Source organism: Sus scrofa, chromosome 10, assembly GCF_000003025.6.
Source record: "Sus scrofa isolate TJ Tabasco breed Duroc chromosome 10, Sscrofa11.1, whole genome shotgun sequence".
In the NCBI taxonomy this organism is placed as follows: Eukaryota; Metazoa; Chordata; class Mammalia; order Artiodactyla; family Suidae; genus Sus; species Sus scrofa.
The window spans coordinates 48,358,728-48,386,682 of NC_010452.4; the positions used below are offsets into that span (position 1 = coordinate 48,358,728).

A 27,955-nucleotide genomic window follows, 5' to 3' on the forward strand; every position below is an offset into this window, starting at 1 on the left:
TTGCACTAGAAAGTTGAAAATCTGAAAAAAGTAATTTCACAAGCTGAGGCGCTCCTGTGAGTGTGACTTCAAACACATCCACTATGAGGCTGCCATGTTTACTTGGACCTGCGGAGGGCAAACAATGTAACCGAGGAACCTGAAGCTGACTTCCTACCAAGCATATGAAACCTTCAAGAAACTTTGCAGGACGTGTGCGTGTTCACTAAGGCTCACGTTAATTCCCTCAGCCAGGGTGAACAATAGAAGGGAGACGATGGAAGTCGTTATTAACCAAGCGCGCCGTCTGAGTTTCCAAGTCCTTCATCGCAGCAGAGGGAGCCTTCCCTCTGCTCCTACTCTATTTGCAAGTTGTTTCCCAGATTACTGTCTGGCGTTGGAAAGCACTCGCGCGGGGAACAGGTACAGCGTCCGGCAGAACGCAGCGCGGTCGAGCCCGCCAGGTTTGGGGAAACATTCCCAGCCTTTCCAGCGGGTCAAGGAAAAGGAGGTGGCCCGGGCGCCAAAGGCTGCTGCCAATGCAACTCGCAACTTTTGAAATCAATCCTTTTTGCATCATGCAACGGATGCCACCGCTCCTCGGGTTTGCAACCCCCCACCCTTCCCCCGAGACCAATCATTGCCGCGCTCGGGCCTGCACATCGCCCCCGCCCCCTTCCCGGGCCGCACGCAGCCACCGAGCCGCTCAGGCCGCGGCTCACCGCCTCTTAAAGGGAGGGAGCCGGCCCTTAAAGGCCCCTCGCTCGCAGCGCACGGTGGAGCGCGGCGGCCCGGTTCCCGGCAGGGGCCCGCCGAGCCAGGCTGAGCCCCCGCGGCGCCCAGGCGCGGCCCAGGGTCCTCCCGCCCTCCGCCGCCTGGAGCGGCCTTTTTATTCAGGCGACGCTTAAGGGAGCCCGGCCGCGCCCGGTGCATTGTGGGAGCGGCGGAGTCCCGTTCGCGGGAGGAGGCGGAGGGCGCAAAGCGAACCGGTAAGCGCCTGGTTCAGGGAGGGGGGGCGAGACACCAAGCTTAAAGGGGAATATTCGTCCGCAGGCCCAGGGCGGCCGTGCGGATCCCCCCGCGGGCCGCCCGGGCGCCGCGGGAGCCGTGCACGGCCGGCGCTCTGCAGCGCTGCCTGGAGAGGGGCCGAGCCAGGGCTTGGTGGGGCCGCTTTAAAAAAGAAGCACCGCCCGCGCCGCCGCCGCCGCCGCGCGGGGCCGGGGAAGGAGGGAGGGAGGAGAGGGCGGGGGAGGAGTGGAGGGGGAGGGCGGCGGCGGCGACGCAGGGGTTAATTTTTTCGCCCGCCGACATTTTTGTGCTGCGGCGGCGGCGGCCCGCGCGCGCGGCGGGAGAGCCCAGCCCGGTCTCCCGGGCGCGGCGCGCGGCGCCTCCGGGCCCTCCCCACCCCCACCCCCACCCCCGCCCGCGGGGGCCGCCTGACCCCGGACGCCCCGACCTGGCCAGGCCGCGAGTCAGGGGACCCGCAGCGGCCGGTGGGCTGTGCGCGCCTCGCGCCCTCCCCGTGGCCTGGGCCGCACGGTTCCCGCCGCAGCCACCGGGACAGAGGGCGGGCGGGCATGGCCCCGCCGGCCGTCCCGCTCCGCCTCCGCCCGGCTGCGCCGCACAAAGAGCCCGGGCCCGGGTTGCCTTTAAAGGCGGCAGCCGGGGATTTAAGGTGTCCCCGCGTGCTGCACTCGGCGCTCCGGCAGCCGCCTCGACGCGTGCTTCCCCGAGGGCGCCTGGCCCCTTCGTCCACCTCGCCGCGTCCCCCCCATTGCTTATTTCCTGGGCTTAGGGACCTGGGGGGAGGTAGGTACCGGGCCGCGGCTGCCCCCTCTCCCGCCCCCACTTACCCCGGCTCTGCGACCCGCCTAGCGCCCTCGTTTGAAAAAACTTAAACGTGGCCGAGAAGGAAAGGGTTAACTGTCGTCTTTAAATATTCATGGCATTGTTTTAAAGGTGTAAACTGGCGACTTTGGGGTCCGGATCGTCTGCTTATTATGCAGAACCCCCCCCACCATTAATTACTCACTTCCCCAAGTCACCCCCTCTTCTCATCCCCTCCAAAAAATGTAGAGTTTATTTTTTTAGGGTTCGGATGGGTGATGTGTGTGATTTAAGTCTCTCGTTCCATTTGGAATTTTAAAACTCCTGAGTGCCTTCTGGGCTGAAGGTGTTTTAAACTTTTTCCCCTTAAAAGTCTGGGAAGATTTAAAGAAGTTAGTCCTCCAAATTCCCCTCCCCGCCTTTTTTTTTTTTTTTTTTTTTTTTTGGATGGGGAGTGGAGGTAGGAAAATAACTGGATGCCTCGTGAGTTGGATTTTTTTTTTTTTTCCCTCCCCTGGTAGGAGTGAGGCATTTGGTGAGGAAAGGGCTGTTTTTGTTCCAAATCCTCCCAAGTCAAAGTGTGGCCTTTTGCTGACTCCAAAGTGGCTTCAAAATGCTCATCTCGGTACCTTGTTTAGCTCTCCTGGCACCCTCCTTTAGTACAGGTGGTTTTCTTGGAATGTGGGAAGGTTTATTCCTTTACAGTTGTAGGTTTCAAACCGAAATCATTGCTCACCCCAAACATGGTTTTGTAAGGACAGTTTGGACTACTGCCCAAACTCGGACTTTGTGAGGTATATTTTAAACGAGCGATGTGCTTCCCAAGGGATCGAAAACTCTATACATGAAATTAGGTCCTTAATCACAAATTTTATAGGGGAAGCTGACCCTAAAACTTGGGGTGTCTGTAACTCTATGCCCAGTAAAGATCAGTCTGGAAGTTTGTAAGCCCTGGGAGCCCATGGAAGGTTTTCATTTAGCCCCAAAGTCTTTTTAACAGAAAGATTTGTTCCAGAAACTTCAGTGGCACCAAATGGCTAGTGATTTAGTGGAGTTTATCACTTTCGGTCTGCGATGAAACAGTAATGAGCATATTTTGTCGATGATGTGTGTGTACTAGTTTGTTGGGCGGGATGTTTGCTTTCTAGGAAATAGCACTGCATTGAAACATCAGAGAAGTTTCTACTGCTCTCTTGCAGAAAATGAGCTTTGCGGTGTGAAACAGCCATTCCAGTTTTCAAGTTGTGTGTAGAGAGGCTTCCTATTAGTTTTGGATCATGTCGTGTACTTCTTGCCCAGAATGAAAGCCTGTTTTTCTAAAACTGAATTTAGCATCCTAAAGAATTTCATCCAATGCATATCCATCAATGTCCTTTTCCTACAAAGTGTCTATCAGGCACTTTATTTTTCTCTGTAAGAGCAAAAGATTTTCCAGAAAAGTCACCTTAGCCAGGGTAACCAAACCATAGTGCTTCCTGGTTGATAGCTGAAGTGACTGTTTTTCTCATAATGCTGGCGGCTAGAAGAACCTTTGGGACATTTTGCTCAAGATGGCACTGTGTCCTGTGAGCTAGTTGGCTCAGAGTTCCATCTTGCTTGCTGCCCCTCAGAGCCACAAGTATAACAGCACAGACATCGGATCTTCCGTAGGACACATCTCGCATGGTACTTTTTAAAATGACCTAGGCATCACTGTGACAAACTGTTGTAGCCCCAGACCTCCGTTTCCCTGCAGTCCCGGTGATTTCAGCCCTTTCCATGTTTACATTTCACTGTCTTATGTTCACTTGATTCTTGGCAAGTACTGCAGAGGACTCTTTTAATGGTGTCTTTGTGTTTCGGTGCTACCCAGGTGGATCTGTAAAGAAACCAACCTCCTAGGAGAGGGAGGGGAAAAGCCCAGCCGCCAGGTGTGTGCGCCCAAGAACCATGTCTGCACGGGAGTCCTTTAACCCGGAAAGTTATGAATTGGACAAGAGCTTCCGGTTAACTAGATTCACTGAACTGAAGGGCACCGGCTGCAAAGTGCCTCAAGATGTCCTGCAGAAATTGCTGGAATCCTTACAGGAGAACCACTTCCAAGAAGATGAGCAATTTCTTGGAGCGGTTATGCCAAGGCTTGGTATGTGAACCACTCTTTTCTTTCCTACTTCCAAAGTAGAGCATCTTGGCTGCAGTGTAGTCAATGAGTCAAAAACTGGAATTTTCTCTCTTTTTTTTGTTTTTTTTAGGGCTGCATCTGCAGCATATGGAGGTTCCCAGGCTAGGGGGTTGAATCTGAGCTGTAGCTGCCAGTCTACACCACAGCCACAGCAGTGTGGGATCCGAACCATGTATTCACCCTACACCACAGTTCGTGGCAACGCTAGATCCTGAACCCACTGGGTGAGGCCAGGGATCAAACCCACATCCTTATGGATACTGGTTGGGTTCATTACCACTGAGCCACGGCGGGAACTTTTTTTTTTTTTTTTTCTGCAAGAAGGATTCAAAGAGCAAAGTGATGGTAACTGTTAACCTTATTGTATTGAACTTACTTGGAGGAACTCCTTGAAAAGCATCGAGAAACGTGCTCTAACCATTTTTAAACAGTTGATTATGGGATTCAGACAACTGTGCAACAGTAAAAGCGTTTTGTACCGAATTGGGTTAGGAACGCTGTTGCTTATGCATTGTGGTGCAGGACTGGGGGAGCAGTGGCAGGGTTGGGGGACACCTGGGGGCTCCTCTGCAATAGTCTGAAAGGCTCCCATGCGGTGGAGAAGAACGCTGCTCCACACAGAGAGGCCGAGAGTCATGTTTCCTCAACCCAATTTCTCTACTTTTAATCGTTTGCCTTTTCCTAAACATAGAGCTCAGAGCTCCTGGGATGTTGTCTGTTAGCTTCTGTTGTGTGCTTTGTTAAGTATGTGATGCCAGACTATGATCACTGCCTTTTGAGTGTTTGACGTGTATCCTAGGAGTCTGTGGATGTTTTGTAGTTAGGGTGGGTGACTTGATCAGCTTTCTTTCATAAGGTTTTGATTTCTTTGCTTTTCTTTCATTATTTAATGGTCGTGTTCTGTCTCACAACATTTGTTTTGAAGCCAAGGTACTCCTTTCCTTTTTTTGTTTTGTTTTTTTTTTTTGTTTCATTTTGGTGTGTGTGTGCGCGCTGTTTTAGGGCTGCAGCCTTGGCATATGGAAGTTCCCAGGCTAGGGGTCGAATCAGAGCTGTAGCCGCTGGCCTACACCATAGCCACACGGGATCTGAGCTGTGTCTGCAACCTATACCACAGATCACGGCAACACCGGATTCTTAATCCACTGAGCAAGGCTAGGGATGGAACCTGCATCCTCATGGTTCCTAGTCGGGTTCGTTAACCACTGAGCCACCAAGGGAACTCCAGGGTACTCTTTTCCTGGTGTAAAAAGCAGAGTTCCTTTGGGTAGGAGAGAAGAAAACTCACACCCTGCACTCTTGGGGCCCATGGGGCTCCCAGGAGCTCAGTTTGAAAACTGTCCTCATCCAGCTGATGTCTAAGCATGGAGAAATACCACATGAATGAGGTGGAGTTGATGTCAGCTTACTTGTCAGGAAATGAGAATATACTGAGAAAGATCTCAGAGAACTTTGTCCGGAAAAATGAGCTACTGAATGGGAACAACCAAATGCAGTCAAAAGCTCCTGGATAAAGAAATAAGTCCCCTGTGTAACTAACTCCCCCCCGATGACTCACGGAGCACTTGGGCATTTGCTCCTTCCAGCAGCCCTGTGGTGCCCAGAAGGCTGGGACAAGGTTGGGGTCAGGATATGGAATCCATATTCTCTGATTCCTCTGCCCCCCATACTGCTTGTCACCTGGTTTCTAAGTCCAGACTGTCTGTGGGGAGAGGGGCTGCATGGGCTGTAACTCAGCAGTGGCAAAAGGGGACAGATGTTGACAGCAAGGGGACAGGTAGGAGAAAGAGGTATAAAAACTCAAAGGTGAAGTAGTCTGGTCACAGATGGCTTTAGAGAAGTAAATAAGAGTGCCTCCCCCACAGAAGTGTGTGCTCACGGGGGACCCTGGGGTGGACAGACCCCAGCTTACCAGCAAGTGGCAGCTAAAAGGAGCATCATGAAACCTTGTACATTAAGAAGTAGGGTATCCCAGGTAGGGGTCCAATTGGAGTTACATCTGCTGGCCTGCGCCTACATCACAGCAACGTGGTATCTGAGCCACATCTGCGACCCACACCACAGCTCACGGCAGCACAGGATCCTTAACCCACTGGGTGAGGCCCAGGATTGAACCAGCAACCTCATGGTTCCTAGTCTGATTCGTTTCTACTACACCACGAGGGAAACTCCCAAGTAGGGTATATTGATGGCCAGGACTTTGCTTTAGAATCAGATCTAGTTCATCTCTTGACATAGTCGCTTACTGGTCACTAATGTAACTCTGTGCAGGTTCTTAACCTTCCTGAGCCTCAGTTTGCCCATCTGTAAAATGGGATACTAATACACACTGTTTGCAACTGTGATGAGTACCATAAATTATCCATGTATGTATATACACTGCATTTTTCTACCCAGGTTCATAATACATATGCATGTATGTATGTATATGCACAAGTCTGGGTTTTTTTATTTTTTTATTTTATTTTATTTTATTTTGTCTTTTTGCTATTTCTTTGGGCCGCTCCCGTGGCATATGGAGGTTCCCAGGCTAGGGGTCGAATCAGAGCTGTAGCCACTGGCCTACGCCAGAGCCACAGCAACGCGGGATCCGAGCTGCGTCTGCAACCTACACCACAGCTCACGGCAATGCTGGATCGTTAACCCACTGAGCAAGGGCAGGGACCGAACCCGCAGCCTCATGGTTCCTAGTCGGATTCGTTAACCACTGCGCCACGACGGGAACTCCAAGTCTGGGTTTTTTAAAAAAATATTTTCTGAAAGAATGTCATATTTCCTAGATATTTAGGATGGGCCTTAATAGTTATTAAATATACACATCTATTAGATGTATTCTAACTAAAGAAACATTAAGATAAGTAGTTTTAGGAGTTCCCGTCGTGGCTCAGTAGTTAACGAATCTGACTAGGAACCATGAGGTTGCGGGTTCGATCCCTGGCCTTGCTCAGTGGGTTAAGGATCCAGTGTTGCCATGAGCTGTGGTGTAAATTGCAGACGCAGTTCAGATCCCATGTTGCTATGGCTCTGGCGAAGGCCAGCTCCGATTAGACCCCTAGCCTGGGAACCTCCATATGCTGCAGGTGTGGCCCTAGAAAAAGACAAAAAAAAAAAAGGTAGTTTTAGAACTTGGTACATGTAGTCTGATAATACTTAATAGAGCTGTCCATACTGATGCTGTTGGCATTGGGGTTGTAGATAATTTGGGGTTTTGTTTGGTTGGTTGGTTTGGGGGTTTTTTGGGGGTTTTCTTGCCACACCATGGCATGCCTAAGTTCCCAGGCCAGGGATCAAACACCACTGCAGTGACAGTTACGGATCCTTAATCTGCTGAGCCACTGGGGAACTCCAGGAAACATTTAAAGCTAACTGTCAGCAACTCTCTTTAGAGTCTCCACTAATACTGTAGTTTATAAGAAAACAGATTCTTTTCCAAAGTGAATGGTAATATACTTGGAATAACCAGTTGTTGGAATTAGCAATTTAGGGAGAATCACTGTGATTTAATAGTGGTTCTTGGCCTATTTCCATGAGTGCTACAGAACACGGTTAGATGTTTCCAAACACATGCACCGTTGAGATGAATGAATTACCACACACTTTCTTGTCTAAAACTCCTGAAAACCGCTCACTGGTAATGTGTGTTCCATTGTCATAAATTTGTGGGGCAAGCTGAATTCTCCATTCCCTCCCTGGACCTTCCACCAAGAGTCTCTGTCTTGCCAGTCCAGTATAGTAATAGAAATCAGCCTGCCTTCACAGGGGCTGATCTTTTACTAAACTTGATTGCGTGTCTGTGTCAGTCGTAGCAGATCAGTCAGGTCTTGACAAGGTGCCTCTGGGATGGGCTGGGTTGGTTGTGCTGCTTCTCATACGCAGACTCTGAAAGCCCCACGTACACCGCTGCATGTGGCTCAGGTGTGATTTACTCTTGTTCCTTTGGGAATTCTCAGTTGTGAGGCTAGCATCCATCTACCTGCTTCCTTTGGAATTTCATCCCAGTTTGTCCTTGCCTTTGGCTGCTGGACTGCAAAGTTGAAATACTTGCTAAGGGCCGGAGGACACCTTCTTGAGAGGAAGCACTTTATTCAGCTTGCCTCTGGGAGGCCAGTGTGCATTTGTAGTGTGTGTATTACAGCTAGCTTTTTTTTTTTTTTTTTTTCGTCTTTTTGCCTTTTCTAGGGCCGCTCCCTCGGCATATGGAGGTTCCCAGGCTAGGGGTCCAATCAGAGCTGTAGCCACCAGCCTACACCAGAGCCACAGAAATGCCAAATCTGAGCCGCGTCTGCAGCCTACACCCCAGCTCACGGCAATGCCGGATCCTTAACCCACTGAGCAAGGCCAGGAATCAAACCCACAACCTCATGGTTCCTAGTTGGATTTGTTAACCACTGAGTCACGACGGGAACTCCCTACAGGTGACTTTTTAAAGAAATGTAGCCTACAATAGTCAGTCTTAAGTGTTTCTCAATTGATTGCGGAAAAGAGAATTATATCTAATTAGCCCATCAGTTATCTGTATTTTTCTGTATGTTTAGAAACATTTTTTAGTAAGTTGAAATATATCCCATAGACTTATTAAGCAGACTTGTCTTTCCATGCTCCGTGGTACGTTAGTAGAGGTGAGAGCCACGATGGGAATTCCAAGGTGACAAGTTTTTCACCTCGGAGTGGAATATTTGGAATTTTAAGTTTTCTTAAAATGCTTTTGGGATCCTAGCTAACAGATCACATGAGTGCCACAGAGTTTATGTACATGCTTTGTCCTTTGTTCTTTCTTCCTTTTTTTTTTGAAAAGCACTTGTTAACATTTAGTGAATTTCCCACCATGTGGTTTTAAGCCACCAGGACACAGGCCCCACCCACACCCTCTGGTGAAAAACTCGGCCTTCATGAAGACTACAGGCTGCTTTGGGAGCTTTCCCTTCCCCAGAACCCAGCAGTAGGCCGATCGTCCCACCTAGACTAGCAGCTCTAGTCTTGTTCTTCGCAGCATTTACCTGTGTCTGCTCCCTGACCAAGGTCCACGATTTATCAAGGTTGACAGTTGGACAGAAGCGCTGGTTCCTCTTTATATATATTTTTTTTTTTTTTTGTCTTTTTGCCATTTCTTGGGCCACTCCCGTGGCATATGGAAGTTCCCAGGCTAGGGGTCTAATCGGAGCTGTAGCTGCCAGCCTACGCCAGAGCCATGGCATCGTGGGATCCGAGCAGCGTCTGCGACCTACACCACAGCTCACGGCAACGCCGGATCCTTAACCCACTGAGCAAGGCCAGGGATTGAACCTGCAGCCTCATGGTTCCTAGTCGGATTCATTAACCACTGTGCCACGACAGGAACTCCTGGTTCCTCTTTAAGTGGTAATGCCTCATACCAAGTTTCCCAGAGTATCTCGGGTGATATTTGTCGAAGCTGATTCTCTGGTGATGCATGCTACCCGCACTTCCCCGGCCTCCTGGGTGCTTCCAGGGTTTGTACTATTGTGGCCATGGCTTATGTGGCCCCAAAGTTTCTGGGTCTTAAGTAGTCTGGATGGCATGTCAGCAGCTGCCACAAAGAAGTTTTTTGGTTTTTTTTTTAATTCTCTTTTTACAAAAATGTAGAATAATAGCATTTTCTGTATAAAATATTTTACAGATTTTCTGTTGGAAAAACAATGATGGCTGAAGATACACTCATGTAACTATGGGACTTCTCGCTGTTGGGCAAGGGGATTGGTGGCGTCTCTGCAGTGCCAGGACGCAGGTTCAGTCCCCCGCCTGCACATTGGCTAAAAAATCCAGCATTGCCGCAACTGCAGCTCGGGTCTGATCCCTGGCCTAAGAACTCTATATGCCGCAGGGCAGCCCAAAGAGGAAAAGGCAACCCTAGTTCCATTTGTGCTGTTCTCATCTTTAAAGAAATTCTGTATGTGCCAGCCACATGATACAGTAACACCAAGGAAAATTTCTCTTCAAGGGCATCGTTAAAGTCTAAAACTTGTACCATGTTGAAGTTGCGTCTTCATGACTACCAAATTGTGTTCTCATTTTCTATCTTAAGCTAGTTTTGTTTCACGTTTATTTCAGTTACGCTTCTTGATAGGAAACACATTGCTTTGTTGGCAGTGAGCAGCGTTCCGTAAGTGTCCCGTGCGGAGCTCTGGAGGTGCAGAACAGCAGGGCCCTTCCTGTTGACTTTGGCTGATGACGCCTTCCATCTTTGCAGGCATCGGGATGGATACGTGTGTCATTCCTCTGAGGCATGGTGGTCTGTCCTTGGTTCAGACCACAGACTACATCTATCCCATCGTCGATGACCCTTACATGATGGTAAGTTTGACCTGATGTGTTCCCACATCTGGAACTGCTTACGAGTTGGCTTTGGGGTGGTGGCTGGTGGTTTGCATATGCGTGTGTGGGTTTTTTGCTTTTGTTCCATCCATATTGTTCTCATCCCCCCCTTGCCCTGACTCCCGCGGCTGGGGCTCTGATGCGATCCATCCCTTGCTCACACTTGGTACCGAGCACAAGGCAGTTTAGGCAGGCGTGGGGCTTCCCTCTGCTGCTTTCTACCTGTGCACGTGTCCGGGCCAGAACCTGTGGTCTCTTAAGTGTGTCTCTTGACGGAAATGTGTGTAGTTTTCTTCATTTCCTTGTGCTCATCTTTCTCGGATGTTTGTAAACTCTACTCTCATGTGTTTCACCACCCTCTGTGTAGGCTGATCTGAGGTGTCTCTGTCCAGAAGTAAAGAGCTTAGCATCTCATCACAATTAGATTCGACCGTTTATTCTGACTCTGGTCAGGCCCTCACCATGTTCCACTCTATGAATCCTGTGCAGTACCTGCTAACACGCTCTGCTTAGACACACCCACCTGCTCATCGCAGGGGTGCTGCCAGCAGCCCCTCCATTCACCCACCTTGACCTTCCGCCCTGTTAGCATCCTCCCTTGAGGAGTAGCAGAGACCCTTCTCTGTGCTGTGGGCACTGGGATGAGCCCCACACGTGGGGATGGAGGCCGGTCGGGGGGGTTGTTACACGTGGGGAGGGAGCGCTCACCTCTCAGGTGCCTGTGACCAACGAAGGCCTGCAGCTGTCCTCTCCTGGAGCAGCCCTCTGAGGCCCTGAGCACGCCCTACCCCACATGTCACACCTGACCAGGGGCCAAGGTGGCTAGAACCAGCAAAGTACCCCAGAGCGCAGAACAGAAGGGGCAGCAGATCTCTGCAGCCTGAACCTGTGGTTTGCACCTCCCAGCTGCCAGCCCCACAGCCCGTTTTACCTCAAGAAGGAGTCGTGGGTGATCCAGCCCCTGTCCACAGGTCAGGAAGTCAGAAGGAAACATCAGCAAGCGGTGAGCCGGCCACGGGCAGTGATAGTAATTTGGAGTTTGATTACCCTACATCAGAAGAAAAAATTGTCACTTTCTCAGCATTTTTAAAAAATCTTCATTGGCAGTAAAAAAGCCTTTATTACCACATTTCTGTTTAATCTGTTTCACAGTTCCTCAAACCATATAGTTTACTGGGAAATGCTTCTCTTTTTCTATAGAAAACATTCTGACTTCAGGCCTAGCTGGTGTTCCTTTCTTCTGTTTTTTTTTTTTGTTTTTCACACAAGGTGATTTTCCTTGTTTATTTCACAGAGCCTTAAAAAGAAGCTCCAAAAATTTCTCCACCCAAGTGTATAAAAACCCATCTTTAGTCTGAGCAATAAAGTTCACATTTTTTAAGGATTTATTCAGGATGAGTGGCTGTTTCCATTTTTTCTTTAGTTAGGACAGTTGTTTTCCAAGTTTTTCACCCCATGGCTCTTTCAAAACCATCCGCTCCAACATCACTGCTTCCCCCGACGTCACCCCCACTCCCTGTTCCACATCTAACTAAGTTATGGGCTCCCCCCTCTATTTTCGAGTGGAAAGAACGCGGACATCATTCTGTACAAGGAAGGAGAGGTGGTAACAGGCAGGTGTGAGGGCGGTGTTCCTGTGATCCAGGACAGGCAGCAAGTCTTTGAGTCACAGAAACTGAGGACCCGTCCCTGGAAAGTCCCCAGGCCCTGGGTGCCACGCCACACATGGGAATCCCCTGTCGTTCCTGCTCACCTCTCCCTTGTCTGTCTTCCAGGGCAGGATAGCCTGTGCCAACGTCCTCAGTGACCTCTACGCCATGGGGGTCACAGAATGTGACAATATGCTGATGCTCCTTGGAATCAGCAATAAAATGACTGACAGGGTAAGTAGGAGACGGTCCTGTCGCTTGTCCTGCTGGCCCTCCTTTCCCGGCTGTGAAGCAAGAAGCCCAGGCTGTCCACATACCATCCACTCTCTACTTTTTGGCAGTTTCGGTGAATCAAAGTAGTCTGGCCTCTTCTGCTTCAGTTCCCGCCGCCCTGCTTCCCTGTCTCTGTCCTGGGCAGGCTGAAGCCAAGACGTTGCGTGCTTTTGTCTGAGTGAAGCTTAGTGCACAGTAATAGCACCTCTGCCCTGCCTTCCAGCCGGCAGCCCTCCTCTTTGGCCACTGGTCGGCTGGTGATGGACAGCTGCTGGTGGGGTCGGGGGTCGTGTGTGTTCATCTGCTCACCCACAGCATCTCTGGCCTTACTTCCTATACCTATTCTTTGACTCAGATGAATTCCTGTTAGATTATTTTGATAGATAATTGATTTCATCCCCCAAAAGCTTGCCCTGTATGTAGAATTGAGCATTCTGCCCTCACCACATGCTCTTGGGCCACAGCTTGTACACAGCCATCCTGAGGCAGGTGTGTGGGTGCCTGTTAAGCTAGTTCTTAGACCGACGGTTTAAAGAGCTGACTTCGATACAGGGCAGCCCCTGGCACCCAGCAGATTCTGCTGTTTACTTTTCTGTTGTCTGGGCTTCATGCACATTGTAACTTAGAACTGCTTCCAGCTTCTGATAAAAAGGCTACAATGTGAATTATTCCCTACCCCTGTCAGTTACTCCCCACCCCTTCTGTAAATGCTCAGGACTTCCTCTAAGTCTTTGTATAGACTCTCTTCTGGGTTTTGAACTGAATTATGTGATTTTTAATTTATGTCCTTTTAAACCCTAGGAAAGGGATAAAGTGATGCCCCTAATTATACAGGGTTTCAAAGACGCAGCAGAAGAGGCAGGAACATCTGTAACGGGCGGCCAAACAGTGCTAAACCCCTGGATTGTTTTAGGAGGTGTGGCTACAACTGTCTGCCAGCCCAACGAATTTATCATGTAAGTTGATTTTTGTTTCTTGTTCCCTGGCCTGGCTCTCTTTTTAAAAAATAGATTTGAGATACTCATTCACATGCCATACAATTCACTTGAAGTATTTCCGAAGTATAAATTCTGTGGTCTTTGGCAGATTCACAGGGTTATACAACCATCACCAGAGTCAACTTTAGAACACTTACGGTCTTATGGTCTCTCTAGTGAGAAACCCCATCTCCCCTTAGCTGTCACACGCCACCCGCAAACCCCATCCCGGCTTTTTGCCTTCATAGAATATGAGCATAATCTTTTTAAGGTTCATCCACCTTGCAGCATGTATCAGGACGCTGCTCCTTTTCGTGGCTGAGTAACTCTCTGTTGTGTGCACGGACCAGCTTGTTCATCCATTCACAGGTCGTGGACCACTGGGTTATTTCTACCTGGTGTGAAGTTGCTGCTGTAAACTTTCCCGTGCAAGTTTTTGTCGGATATACATTCCACTTCCCTGGGGTGAATACCCAAGAATTACTGGGTTATGTGGTAACTGGTTAGCTTGAGGAAGAGGCTGTTTTCTAAAGCATCTGCACGTCCCATGTCCCATGGCCTGGCGAGGATATGCAGGGTTGCCATATCCTTGCCAGGACCCATTGCACTGTCTTTGATAATAGCTTAGTGGGTATGAAGTGGTATCTCACTGGGTTTTGATGTGCATTTCTCTCATGGCTGATGCTCAGAGCCCCTTTTTATGTGCCTTCTGGTCATTTCTAGATCTTTGGAGAAGTTTCTCTTTTACTACAAGTTGTTACTTTTCACGTTTGAGCTCTTGTTAAGAAAACCCACCTTATGCTGTTCTCTGAAGGAGGTGGAAGGTGATCTGGTTTTGTGAACAAGCTATGTGCTCACGTGGCTGAGCATTCCGGGGTAGGGAAGGCCCTGCAGTGCAGAGTCCCTCGCTGCCCTGTAGTCACCACTGTCCCTCCTCGAGGCAAACACTTTTTAACCAGTCTTGGGTGTTTTTGACCCAAGTTACCACTGACATTGAGTTTGTCTTCAAATACGTTGACGTTACAGATAGTCCTCCAGTGCGGAGATCACCCTGACTCAGTAAGAAGTGTTTCAGAATGGAGCTGCTGGGTCCAGTGCCTGGGCACTGATTTTGATCAGTGTCTCCAGCGTGCCCTTCGGAGAGGCTCCACCAGTCACCATGCGAGTGCCCGTTCCACATGCTAACCAGCACCATGTGGCGACGGCCTCCTCAGCCTTTGCCTTACTCCTATGAGTGTAGTTTTCATGCGTTCATCACTTTTGCACATTTTTTGATTGATGTGACCTCCTTTGAGATCCATTGTTCAGCAACTTTCACATTAAGGGTGTTGATGTTACCTACATCCAAGTTTTATTTTCCTGTGTTTTATGTTGGTGCTTCTCAAACTTTCCACTTAGATGGGCCAAGCGAACTTCCATCTGTGTCACCCATTCCAGCTTTCCCATAGAAAAAGAACCCAGCAATAGCCCCAGAATTAGAGAGGAAAAAAATAATAAAAACAAGCTTCAATGTTTGTTGTTGATAAAGAATACAACGCCTATGCAGGTGATTATGTTTTTTAAAAGATTGTGCATAAGCTTAAAAAATAACCCACCCATTTTATCACACTTAACTTGCTAATATAAATTTGTAGGTTGCACATAACCAGGGACACTTAAGAGCGTATCAGCTCTAAGGTATAGCTGAGCAGAACTGAAAGACATTTATTTATGTCTTAAGATCTGGTTTTGGAAAATGAGTTTCTGGTGTATTGTCCCAGAATTAATATTTTTCAAAGCTAACAGAGGATGTAAATATTACAGAATGAGTTGGGGAGCTAGTTGCTGATTTACTTTCCTTTTATGGCTGCACCTGCTGCATATGGAAGTGCCTAGGCTGGGGCTTGCACTAGAGCTGCAGCTGCAGGCCTGTGCCACACCACAGCAACACTGGGTCCTTAACCATTGACCAAAGTTAGGGATAGAACTTGCAACCTCACGAGACAATGCTGGGTCCTTAACGCACTGAGCCACCACAGAAACTCCCAGTTGTTGATTTTTAAGTCAGTGCCCCTGGCTTTCCAGTTGACTGGGATGAGCGTTTGAGTTGTTCGGTATGAGGACAACTGTGGATAATTCCTTGAACTTGAATAAGAAAAACTGAGTGCTAGACCTGCATCCTGGTTGTGAGGTTAGAGGTGGGGCAGGAGTTTTGCTGGGTAACGGGTGGGGGGGAGAGGGCCAGGGAGCAGTCTTTCTGTTTTTAGGGCTGCCTTTTTTAGCTTTCAGACAGCTTTTTCTGTCTTTAAGACAGAGATCAGAGTTCCTGTCGTGGCTCAGTGGTTAACGAATCCAACTAGGAACCATGAGGTTGCGGGTTCCATCCCTGGCCTTGCTCAGTGGGTTAAGGATCCGGCATTGCCGTGAGCTGTGGTGTAGGTCAAAGACACAGCTCGGATTCTGCATTGCTGTGGCTCTGGCGTAGGCCGGCAGCTACAGCTCTGATTAGACCCCTAGCCTGGGAACCTCCATATGTCGCAGGAGCGGCTCTAGAAAAGGCAAAAAGACAAACAAAACAAAACAAAAGACAGAGACCAACCAGGGACACTGTGTACCAAGTAGGAAACAGTGGTTTCAACTCTGAATTTGAAGCATTGATGCTGAAATCATCAAAACATGAGATCTTCAGATTCGAGCCAAATCCCACAGGCTGAGAAATCCCACCTGCATCTCTACCATATAACTGATTGTAAAAAAAACAACAACCTTTGTTTCAAAGCCCCTTGTTGCTTCAGAGTTGTGGTGGGTCTGTGTTGAAAAGCATACAAGAGCATGGCTGATTCAGGGCCCAGTAAGGCCATTGAAGGCTGAGTGATTTGTTTTGGGGGTGGGAGGAAATAGTAAATAATTGGCCTAAGGGTTGAAGCCTGTGGCCTCTTCACTTTCCTTATGCCTTTTTGTTCTGCAGTCATCTGAGTAGCAGACAGTAAAGCTCTTAACACTCGGCAGTCACTGGCTTAAACTTAAGTAGTTGGCTTAACATATGGTTTTACCAGCCTTTTGTCTTAACTGATGAACTCATCTCCTTGGTTAATTTGACGAGAACCTGCCTTGTTCTCTTCTTCAGGCCAGATAACGCAGTGCCAGGGGATGTGCTCGTGCTGACAAAGCCCTTGGGGACGCAAGTGGCCGTGGCCGTGCACCAGTGGCTGGACATTGTGAGTGATCCACACCTCCCCGTGTCAGCAGCGTGTCTTCTGAAAGGAGCCTTCTAGTTGTGTCAGTCTGGTCCTTACAGAAATCCTGGAAATTGGAGTTCCTGTCGTGGCGCAGTGGTTAACGAATCTGACTAGGAACCATGAGGTCGCAGGTTCAATCCCTGGCCTTGCTCAGTGGGTTGAGGATCCGGCGTTGCCATGAGCTGTGGTATAGGTCTCAGATGCGACTCAGATCCCGTGTAGGCCGGCAGCTACATCTCCAACTAGACTCCTAGCCTGGGAACCTCCATGTGCCATGGGAGCAGCCCTAGAAAAGACAAAAAAAAAAAAGAAAGAAAGAAAGAAATCCTGGAAATTGTCCCTGTTCTTTGATCAAATCCAGGTTTCCTGTGTTGAATGCTTCAAGTGGGCAAGCCCCTGCTTCGGGGGTAGTGAGTTGGGTTCATCTGTTTCCTTTGCTGCTGAGATGGCTGTATCTTTCACATCCTAAACATCATTAAAAAACTGCATGGAGGAGAATGTGTGCTGAGTTTGCTATTTGGGATATAGATAAGGGCACACTGTTTTTGTTTGTTTTTTTTGGCCTCCCCTGCAGCATGCAGAAGTTCCTGGACCAGGGATTGAACCTGAGCCACTGCAGTGACAATGATGGACCCTTAACCCACTGAGCCACCAGGGAATTCCCAAGGCCAGGCTTACTGATGATGTAAATTACTTTATTTTTATTTATTATTATTATTTTTTGTCTTTTTAGGGCTGCACCCGCAGCAAATGGAAGTTCCCAGGCTAAGGTCAAACCAGCTGTAGTCACTGGCCTGCACCATAGCCACCGCCATGCCAGATCCAAGCCACATCTTCGACCTAGACCACAGTTCAGGGCAACACCAGATCCTTCACCCACTGCATGGGGCCAAGGATTGAACCCACATCCTTGTGGATACTAGTTGGGTTCCTTACTGCTGAGCCACAGTAGGAACTTCTAAATTATTTTAGTCATGAGTTTTTTGGTCATTTCTGTTTGGTCATTTGTCTTTTCCTTCCTTCCTTCCTTCCTTCCCTTCCCTTCCCTTCCCTGCAGCATGTGGAAGTTGCCCAGCCAGGGATCGAATCTGAGCCACACATGGACCCTTACCTGGACCTTAACTTGCTGGACCACAGCAGGGACTCCTGTTTTGTCTTTTTACACTAATTAATGGCTCAGACATTTTGATAAGTAATTATCTCGTCAGAGAGCATCTAGAATATGAAGATATTTATCCTGAGTCATGAATTTTCCACTGAGCTATTGTCAGTGCCCCCCCCCAATCCCTGCTTTTTAGGGCTGCATCCGTAGCATATGGAAGTTCCCAGACCTAGGGGTCAAATCACAGCTGTAGCTGCTGGCCTACACCACAGCCACAGCAACTCGGGACCTGAGCCACATCTGTGACCAACATCACAACAGCTCATGGCAGCACCAGATCCTTAACCCACTGAGCGAGGCCAGGGATACTGGTCAGGCTCATTACTGCTGAACCACAACCGGAACTTCCTAACCAGTCGTTTTTCATTTAGTACTTTTTTCATTGACGTAACTCAAAAATTATTATGATTGTGATATATTCCCACATATATGCATGCTTTTAATTTTTACAACTGTCATCTGAAACCACCAGTCCTGAGAAACAGTTGAAGAACCAATTTGTTATTCATCAACCAGATGTATCTTAGCTTGACATAACAGAGCAGAGAAGAATCTCTAAGGAGGCCGGCCGCCTTCTTTAGTGACTCTTCCCTTCACATCCAGTGGTGATGGGAAGATTTCTGGTGAAGTGTGATCACGTCTGAGATCACAGGGCCATTACCAGGCAGAAATCCAGCGCTGCTCTCCAATACGACTGCCCAGGCCTGAGCAATTTATAAAACAAGGGAGCCAGAAGTAGGTGCGCCAGAGGGGGTCCAAGACGAGGGGCTTTGGGGTCCTTCTGTCCACTCCACCCCCAACTGGACACTGCCTTTGCTGTTTTACCACTTTCTTTAAAATGCTCAGACTTGAAAACAGCAAGTTTCAAAGACTAAGTAACAGCGCAGTGCCCTTTCATAAAGGCTGAAAGCAACCAGAGAGTATTGTTTGGGCGTGTATGTGCACAAGGATACTGGTTTTTGAGAGGCAGGGAGATGGCAGGTCTAAAGTTCAGAACTGTTGTCACGTCTGGGGGCAGGATAAGGGGTTCACAGAGAGAGTCTTCAGTTACTACGTTGGGCAGTGGATTGGGAGTGTTACTAAAAAATGAATAAATACACGAATGCTGGCCAGTAATGGACCATGGTGATGATACGTCATGCACCCAGCATCGGGATGCTAGAGCCTTGAAAACCAGAATGAGGGGAAAGGGGAAAGATGATCTTTCAAAGGATGTCCTGTGGTTACCCACGACTTACCGATGCAGTTGAAGTTGTTGCCCATTCATCTGCCCCCAGAGTTCAGGGAAGTCAGTAAGCGTAATTCCATGCAAAACAAAAGCCATCAGCTTAATCGGGGAGATGGAGAGAACCTGAGGACATTCAAAACCATGGTCGTGTGGCTGACACCCTGGTGCAGAGGAGAGGCTGAGGCCAGTGTTGGTGTGGCCCTCTGTCCTGCTGGTTTCAGGAGTCCAGTAAACGGCAGTGTTTGACTGCAGAAGCGTGGCTAGAATGTGTCTGACAGATGCTTAAAATGATGTTACATGGGGGGAAAAGTTAGAACACTGAATGTTGTATACAAAAATTAGGTAAATAAAACTCCTCAGAAGATGACTAAGGCCTAACACCAATATGCTCTTCCCATGGTTAGAAACAAAGAGTGACCACATTTTTTTCTCTCCCTTCTCTCCTTCACCTGTGTGCCTATGATTAGCCTGAAAAATGGAATAAAATCAAGCTGGTGGTCACCCAGGAAGACGTGGAGCTGGCCTACCAGGAGGCAATGATGAACATGGCCAGGCTCAACAGGACAGGTATGGCCCGGGGGCTCAGCCTCCTGTAGGGGTGACAAGCCTGAGCAGGGCCGGGGTGGGAGGTATTTTAGGCTTTGTGGGCCCCATACAGTCTCAGTTGCATTGATTTTTATTTTCCCCCTCCCACAATTCATGTATGTTTAAAATAAAAATAAAAAATAAAAACACATTCTTATCTGGAAGAACTGGAGGTGGGCCACGTTTAGCCCGTGACTGCAGAACCCCTTCTCAGAACCTAGAGCACAGGTGGGCATCCAGCTGTGGTGTAGGTCACAGCTGTAGCTCAGATTTGATCCTTGATCCAGGAACTTCATACACTGAGGGTGTAGCACCCTGCCCCCCCCCCAAAAAAATTAACATATTTTATAAATCTAAACAACATTTTTTAAAATGTTGTCCAACATGTTTCTAAATTAGTGGTAAAACCGCATGGGGAGGAATTATTCCTAATCACTTTGAGCCTGATATTTGCATGGCACATACTCAGGACAAAAATCCACAAAAATATTTCACTGTTGTCAGTAGATTTGCGTTTGTGTGGATGTTGGTATATTAAGATAAAGCAAATACGTTAGCGTAGGAACAAAGATTTTTAAGGATAAGAGAGAAGAAATAAGAGCAAAGGAGCCATGTAAAAGCTGTAATCTTTCATTTGAATTATCAGTATGAGCTCAGGATTTTTTTTTTTTCTAAAACTGTTTATTTCTGAGCCTATTGAAAAGGCCTGGAAGCAGAGATAACCAGCAGGCGTGAAGTCCTGGTGCCCAGATTCTGAACTGAAAGCTGTTTTTCACGACAAAGCACCAGGACTTCTTGGGGAAATGGCAGGTTCCAGCTCTGGGACAGGAAGTATAGAAGATAAGCCTGGACTTCCTGTGCCTGAAGACAGTGGCGCTGTGGGGGCCTGTCACCTTCCCACAACCTGAAGGGGGTCCCCCCCTCACAGAGGCCAGGTGGGGGCAGTTTGAGTGTCTAAGAGAAGAGTGCCTGCAGTTGAAGCATATCAAGGATCTAAGAAAATGATAAGTAAAACGGGGTTTTTTGGTCACCTTTGGAAGTTGCTAGGGCACGAACTTGTTCCAAAAAATAAAATAAAAATAAATAAAAGGAATCAACCCCTTATTTTACCTTTTTTGTATGGCGTGCCTTTCAGGGAAACCATATTTTCTAGAAAACTTTTTTTACAGAAGTCACATCTAATAAATACAGGAAGAATGACTGAATTACAAAGTTGCCGTTTTTGCCGTTTGCTGTTTTTGCTCTCCCCTTGATTTCATGAACTGAAAGGTTCTGTTGAGATGATGCCACCGCCCCATGAAGTAATCTCGCCAAGAGAAAATGAACCCAAGTCTCTTCGTGCCTTGGTCCCAAACACCAGTACAGGAAACAGGGATGACAGTAGAACATGTCAGCGTCAAGGCGGCTCATCAGATCTGCAGTGTAGGAAATGTTACCCCAGATGCAGCTCAGTGCCCCAAGTAAATGGCCTGGGGTGGGCAGGAGGGGAAACAGTTAAAAATCAAGAAGTTTAATAAGAGATGGCAATCAGATGTATTGATTCTGTTAATATGATAGTGGTGGGATGGCTCTGTACAGGTGGGGTTTTTTAATCTTTGAGAGGTATACACAAATATCTATAGGTGAAGCCATAAGACTGGGGCTGGCTTTAAAGTTATCCATCCCACCCCACTGACCACATCCCCTAACAGATGGGCAGGAATAGGTGAGACCTCAGCAGAAAGGTGGTGGTGGCTGGAGCTAGGTATTGGGTGGGGACGTGGGAGTTCCTTGTGGGGTACTACTCTCTCTGCTTTTGTGTTTCCTTGAAATTGCCAGCGTTAAAATTGGCAGCAGGGAAGAAGTGGTAACCACCAGCTTAAACATGGCATCCCTCTAATTGACTGTAGGAGTCATTGTGTCCTCTTGTAAACTCAGGTCCTCAAAGCTTGTCCAGGACAGTGCTGGGAAGGGCTTCTGAAGTGCAGTTTGTGGCTTTGCTAAACGTCCTTGGCTGCCCCACTCTGCTCTCTGCAGATGTGTTAGTAGAGCAGGTGGTCCAGTTGCTCAGCTACCACCAGGGACTAGGTCGGTTGTTCTCTCTGCCTATACTGTTGAGAATGCACCTGAGTAAAAGAGGTCTTTCTCTCGAGAGATGTACCCAAAAAGACGTTCACCCCAGAGTACTTCTGTAAATATAGTGCATCTTTCATTCCAAGACAAAGACATTTAATTTTTAAAAATTAGTCTTTCAAGAGTTCCTGTCGTGGCTCAGTGGTTAACAAACCCAACTAGTATCCATGAGGACGCAGGTTCAATCCCTGGCCTTGCTAAGTGGGTTAAGGATCCAATGTTGCTGTGAGCTGTAGTGTAGGTCACAGACGTGGCTCGAATCCCTTGCTGCTGTGGCTCTGATTCAGCCCCTAGCCTGGGAACCTCCATATACTGCTAGTGCAGCCCTAAAGACAAAAGCCAAAAAGAAAAAGGAAAGAAAAGAAATACTTAAATGTGATTCTAAAAAACATGTATGAGCTCTATATGAGGAAAACTATAAAACCCTGATGAAAAAAATCAAAGATGGGAGTTCCTGTTGTGACTCAACAGGTTACGAACCCAGCTAAAATCCATTAGGGTGCAGGTTTGATCCCTGGCCTCTCTCAGTGCATTAAGGATCCAGTGTTGCTGTGAGCTGTGGTGTAGTTAACGGAAGCGGCTCAGATCTGGTGTTGCTGCGGCTGTAGTGAAGGCCAGTGGCTGCAGCTCCAATTCAGCCCCTAGCCTGGGAACGTCCATATGCCACAGGTACGGCCCTAAATGGCAAAAAAAAAAAAAAAAAAAAAATCAAACATGTAAAGTGAAGAGGTATTCCATGCACAAGGATAGGAAGGTTCAGTATTGCCATGATGTCAGTTCTTCCCAAGTAATGCAACCCCACTTAAAATCTTATGAGTATCAACAGGCTGATTCTGAAGATTATGCACAGCCACACAGTGTTGAAAAGGAGGTGGAGGACCGACACCTGCCTATGTCAAGATTTGATGTAACGCTGCAGACATTAAGACAGCGTGGTGTTGAAGGGAGAGACAGATGGATCCACACACAAGAATAGAGAGCCAGAGACAGGCCCACATAAATATTGTTGAAATGATTTTGACAAAGGAGCAAAGGTAATTGAGTGGAGAAAGGATAAGCTTTGCAACAAATGGTGCTGAAACAACTGGACATCCTCAGGCAAAAAACATCTAGACACAAGTCTTAAACCTTTCAGGAAAATTAACTCAAAATGGATTGTAGACCTACATGTAAGATACAAAACTATTAAACACCAAGAAGGTTAACACAGAAGAAAATTTAGGTAATCTTGGGTTTAGTGGTAATTATTTAGATAGAACACCATAAGCACTGCCCATAAAAGAAGTTGACAAGTTGAACATTAAAGATCTACTCTGTGAAAGAGACTAAGAGGACACAGACTGGGAGAAAACCTTTACAAAACACATCTGATGGAGGATGGTATCCAGAGTATACAAAGGATTCTTAGGCCCTGACAGTAGGAAAACAATCCAGTTGAAAAACAGGCCAAAGATCCGAACAGACACCTCACCGAGGAAGATAAATAGATGGCAAATAATCAGGAAAAGATGTTCCCTATCGTATGTCATTAGATGCAAATTAAAACAGATACTACTACTCAACTGCTAGAATGGCGAAAACCCAAAGCGCTGCCAATACCAAATGCTGGTGAGGATGCGGAGCAGTAAGAACTCATTCATTGCTGGTGGGAATGTAGAATGGCACGGCCGCTTTCGAAGACGACTTGGGCAGTTTCTTACAAAACTAATCAACTGATAGATGTGATCCAGCAGTTGTTTGGTATTTACGCAAATGAATTGAAAAGTGTCCACCCAAAAACCTGCGCACAAGGTCTGTCATAGTTTTCTTCATAATCCTTGGAACCTAAAACGCGGAAGCAACCAAGTCCTTTGGTAGGTGGTCAGTGGATGAACTGTGGTATATCCAGACAGTAGAATATTCAGCACTAAAAAGAAGGGAACGATCAAGCCATGAAAAGACATGGAGAAACCTTAACTACTTATTATCAAGTGAAAGAAGCCAGTCCAAAAACACCAAATATTTCAGTTTGGTTTAATGATTCCAACTCTGACATTCTGGAAAAGGCAAAGCTATGGAGAGAATTGTAAGATCCGTGGATGCCAGAGGTTGGGAATGGGGGCAAAGGTGGAACTTCTTAATTGAAAAAAATTAAAAAGGCGTTCCCGTTGTGGTGCAGCGGAAATGGATCTGACTAGTATCCATGAGAATGTGGGTTTGATCCCTGGCCCCTCTCAGTGGGTTAAGGATTCGGTGTCGGTGTGAGCTGTGTAGGTCGCAGATGCTTTGAGATCAGGGTGTATGTAGGATTTTGCATCAAGGAAGGGTGTTTTCCCTCTGTTCATGACACCAGATGACACATAACCCCCTCTGTCTTGTGGCAGCGGCGGGACTCATGCACACGTTCAATGCCCACGCGGCCACTGACATCACGGGCTTCGGGATCCTGGGCCACGCGCAGAACCTGGCCAAGCAGCAGAGGAACGAGGTGTCCTTCGTGATTCACAACCTTCCAGTCCTGGCCAAGATGGCAGCTGTGAGCAAGGCCTGCGGGAACATGTTCGGCCTCATGCACGGGACCTGCCCGGAGACGTCAGGTACGAGGGCCCTGGGCCAGGTGGAGAGTCAACTACCTAGGCCTTGGGAGGAGCCCGAGGAGGAGGAAGGCAGGCCATGAGTGAGGTCTTTCGTTCCCTAGTTTCTCTTAACTTCTGTTTTCTTTCCTTTATAACTCAGTAGTTTCCCTACGCTGGTAAAACAGTTGAATCATCTGAGAATTACGAAAAATGCTCAGGCTTAGTCTGGACCCCTGGAAACCTGATCAAGTCAGGTGGCATGAGCTTGTTCATGAGAAATTCTGATCACCAGCCTTGGGAAAGCTGGGGGTCTTTGGCGGGCCTCACATCCCACGAAGGGCTTGCACTTCCTATCCTCAGGAAACACAAGGCTGTTTCCCAGAAATAAGTTCCAAGAGGGCAACTGAGCTGCTGAGGACCGTGTTTGCCACCTGGTTGGGCCTGGAATCCGTGTGAATGAACTAATGAATATTCCCAACTAAGGCAGTTTGTCTCTATTCAAAATTGAGAAGTTACTCCTTTTTTTATGTAAGTCTAACATGTATCTTTTCCTAATTGTGTTCCTTCTTTTAACAAATACATAGAATATTCTAGCCTAGCTACTCAACTAGCAATGAAGATTTGTTTTCGTGTATTTTATATATTTTTTTTCTCTTTTGAAGATAATGACAGAGCTAGTGACAGGACCCAACCACTAAGAGGCACACTTTCATGACCTTAATTTTTAAATTAAAAGATAAATATATGAAAGAGAAGAAATATGAATACTCTTTGTGGTAAAATGTAGAGAATCCAATTGAAAAGGAGAAGTTCGTTCTTGTTTTTAAAAAATCCTTTCAGTGTAGCCTGGGAAAGATGGCCACTCAGATGTTACTGGGTCCCCAAACACCTCACCCCCACACCCCACACGGCCTCAGGTGACTCACAGCTGGGGCATTTCCACAGCTGGGAGTTTGTTGTCGGGTGTGTGTTGAAACAGGATAAGCTGACCGAGCACTTGCTCAATGACTGTGTGATCTGCCGACAAGGTGAGGGCAGCCCAGCCATATCAGTGCAGAGTCTTGGAGAGAGACAGCGGCAGGGACAGCACTCTCATGGCGACACAACTAACATGATCCTTTTTTCTTGTTTCCTTTGCCAGGGGGCCTTCTAATCTGTTTACCGCGAGAGCAAGCCGCTCGGTTCTGCGCAGAGATCAAGTCCCCCAAATATGGTGAAGGTCACCAAGCGTGGATTATTGGGATCGTGGAGAAGGGGAACCGCACAGCCAGGATCATAGACAAACCCCGGATCATCGAGGTCGCGCCACAGGTGGCCACCCAGAATGTGAACCCCACACCGGGCGCCACCTCTTAATCTCGGCCGGGTCCACGTGTGGTTTTGGTTTTAAATAGCTCTATTTCCTTTATCATTTCAATTAAAGACTATAAACAACAACGAAAAAAATCTCATTGTGTCTACACATCTGGTGACCTTAGGTCGATTTGTGAGTGGATGCAATTAATAAAATAAAATCCATTGCCTTTTTTTCCTGTTACATTAACTGAAGATGCACCTAATCTTGAGGCAGCTTCTGAGTTGAGAATTATATTGTTATCCAATACTGTTGATTCATTTTGAATCTTTAGACACTTATCTCTTGCCGAGTAGGCTCTTTTTAAAGGTGCTTTCACGTAGCACAGACATTATGCGTCGTAGTGTTGAATAGCAGTCTGTGTCTTTTCAGTTTATGTATATTTATCATTATCGGTCTGATCCTTTTTGAAGTGTCTGGAATGATATTCTGGAAGGACAGGATTGGTGACTGACACAAGGGTACCCCAGTAGTGAGAGGGTTGCATGATTCCTTCGAGTCTTCTAATGCAAGAGCATCTCTGACCCAGGCCGTTTCCCAAGAGTGCATTCAGTTAAACAAGGCAAGTGCTCAACTCTGCATGGAAAGCACTTTGAAAACAAAAAAGAAATGTTATTTCTTTTTTTGTTAGCCTTCTTAATACTTAACAGTAATATCATTAACTGTTTTCTTTACAATGGACACTTTTTGCAGTGTAATTAGATGTTTGGTAGTGCAGCAAAGAATTGCCCTCTGAAAGGGGGGGGGTCCGTGTATGATACTCATTTACAAGCCAATATATAATTAACTACACAAATAATTTTAAATATAATCAATAATAAAGACTTCTGTGGATGGTAGTGTTTAATACATTTTATATTTTGTATAGTGATGTCAGGCCTCTTGTTTTCTTAAAATCAGCAGCTACTCAGCTTCATTCTTAGCATTATTTTGTCCTTTGCACCAGTACTTTTCCGTGCACGCTTTCTATGATCTGTGTGGAAACGCATCACCAACTGTGCAGCTTGAAACTTCAACTTGTTATTCAAATAAATATTTAATTTTTTTTATTGCTCTTGTATAATCAGATGCCCTTTTTAGTATTATTTTAGAAGCATTGGGAGGGTTTTGGCTAAAATACAATTTATTGGGGGAAAACTAGATTTTAGTTTTATAAAACTTTTAAGTCTTTCATGGGACCTATATTTTCTTGAATTAAATTTTGTAGCTCTAGAACAAATAGGTGACCTAAAAAGGTGTTTATCTGTGTTACTTAAAAACAGAGGCTTCCTTATATTTTCACCTACTAAGCGTCTAGGAGGGACCCCGTCCTCAAGCACAAGTGCACTGACTTCTCAAGTGTCCACATTCGCTGGCGTCGCCCATTCTGAACGCTTCCCGTTTGCAGGCACCAAAGTGGAGAGAACAGCCTGACTTCTTGCCAAAGGAAACCACCACTTGGGAGACCAAGGCCCTGAAGGGCTTCTGCCTCGGATGCATCCTCTTCACACGTGTAACTGGAACTCAAGCCCCAAGCTGAGTGCTCGGGACTGAGGGCTGCCGCAGAACTGAAATTCATTGGACACTTCACAGGGATTGATACCCATGTTAGTCTCAAAAGCTGCAAACCAGTGGTCTGCAAAATAAAATGTGTTGGAAACCTCTGAGTGAGATGAACATACTGTTGAGCTTTTTTCTTTTCCTCTTCAAATACAGGAGTGATGGCTAAATGTGAACTTCCCATGTGGATCCTGTCTTGAATGCTGATGGTTTCCTCAGCTGATCAGATGGTGCACTCGAGGAAACCATAGTGACCATAGTGAAGATTCATGTTTAGAAAGAGAAAATTCTGGGTGCTTAGAGGTCCTTGTAATGGAGAAGGAAGAACTGAGCATTAAAGGGGTGTTTCTCAGAGAGTGGTCCAGATCACACCTGTGTTAATCGCCTGGGGATGCTTGTCAAAGTCAGAATCGGGGGCCCCACCCCAAGACCACAGAATCAGACAGAATGTTCAGGATGCCAGACTAGGGAATCTCTTACATGGGCACCCTAAGTGACTAGCTAAGCTCACCAAAGAGAAGCTCGTATCTAAGTTCTGCCTGCCTTACGCTGAATGAGTGCGAGTGTTTTAAATGGTTCTGGTGTCATGTGAGCCAAAAGTTCTGGTCTGAACTGAGCATTGCCCTTAAAAGAATTACGTCTGAATTCCTAGTTTACTGTGTTACTCTGTAAGGAGAGTCCAGAATGGCTATGCTATACTATGCTTTATTTTTAGAGGTAATAAAGCAAGCATAGATATTAATGCTCCAAAGACTTAACTGTTGTCCATGTGCGTGTGTGTGTGTATTTCCCTGAGCTTCTACTTTCCACACCCACGCACCCTCTTCCTCTAGATTAGGTAACGGCTACCTAGACAATATAACTTACTTTCCATGGTAATTTTTACCTTTTCTCATTAAAGATCCACGATGAATCGTGCAATTATTAAACATGCCAGGGTCCACCAGGAAAACCAACAAAGCCCTGTAACAGTGGGGCATGGGAGTATCATTTTGCCTCTGGTTAA

At 47.1% G+C, this 27,955-nt stretch overlaps 1 protein-coding gene across 3 annotated transcripts; it reads left to right on the plus strand.

Moving 5' to 3' along the window:
- On the plus strand, positions 652–27,060 carry SEPHS1 (selenophosphate synthetase 1). 3 transcript variants are annotated; one of them, XM_021064859.1, is made up of 9 exons: positions 652–968; positions 3,659–3,928; positions 10,173–10,276; positions 12,073–12,180; positions 13,021–13,175; positions 16,303–16,393; positions 19,272–19,371; positions 23,865–24,077; positions 25,198–27,056. In XM_021064859.1, the coding sequence occupies exons 2-9, from the start codon at positions 3,736–3,738 to the stop codon at positions 25,410–25,412; spliced, it is 1,179 nt and encodes a 392-aa protein (XP_020920518.1). In that variant the 5' UTR covers positions 652–968; positions 3,659–3,735; the 3' UTR covers positions 25,413–27,056. The 3 variants fall into 3 exon arrangements, with proteins under 3 accessions (XP_020920518.1, XP_020920519.1, XP_020920520.1); XM_021064860.1 differs by lacking the exon at positions 652–968 and adding an exon at positions 1,406–1,788 and having other exon boundaries at positions 25,198–27,060; XM_021064861.1 differs by lacking the exon at positions 652–968 and adding an exon at positions 2,232–3,471 and having other exon boundaries at positions 25,198–27,060.

What these genes read in the sequence shown, in the direction of transcription:
- SEPHS1 (XM_021064859.1), top strand. Translation starts at nt 3,736, where the DNA reads ATGTCTGCACGGGAGTCCTTTAACCCGGAAAGTTATGAATTGGACAAG. An exon ending in GCAATAAAATGACTGACAGG is followed by an intron (nt 12,181 to 13,020) that starts GTAAGTAGGAGA and finishes TTTAAACCCTAG; the next exon opens with GAAAGGGATAAAGTGATGCC. An exon ending in GACCTGCCCGGAGACGTCAG is followed by an intron (nt 24,078 to 25,197) that starts GTACGAGGGCCC and finishes TTCCTTTGCCAG; the next exon opens with GGGGCCTTCTAATCTGTTTA.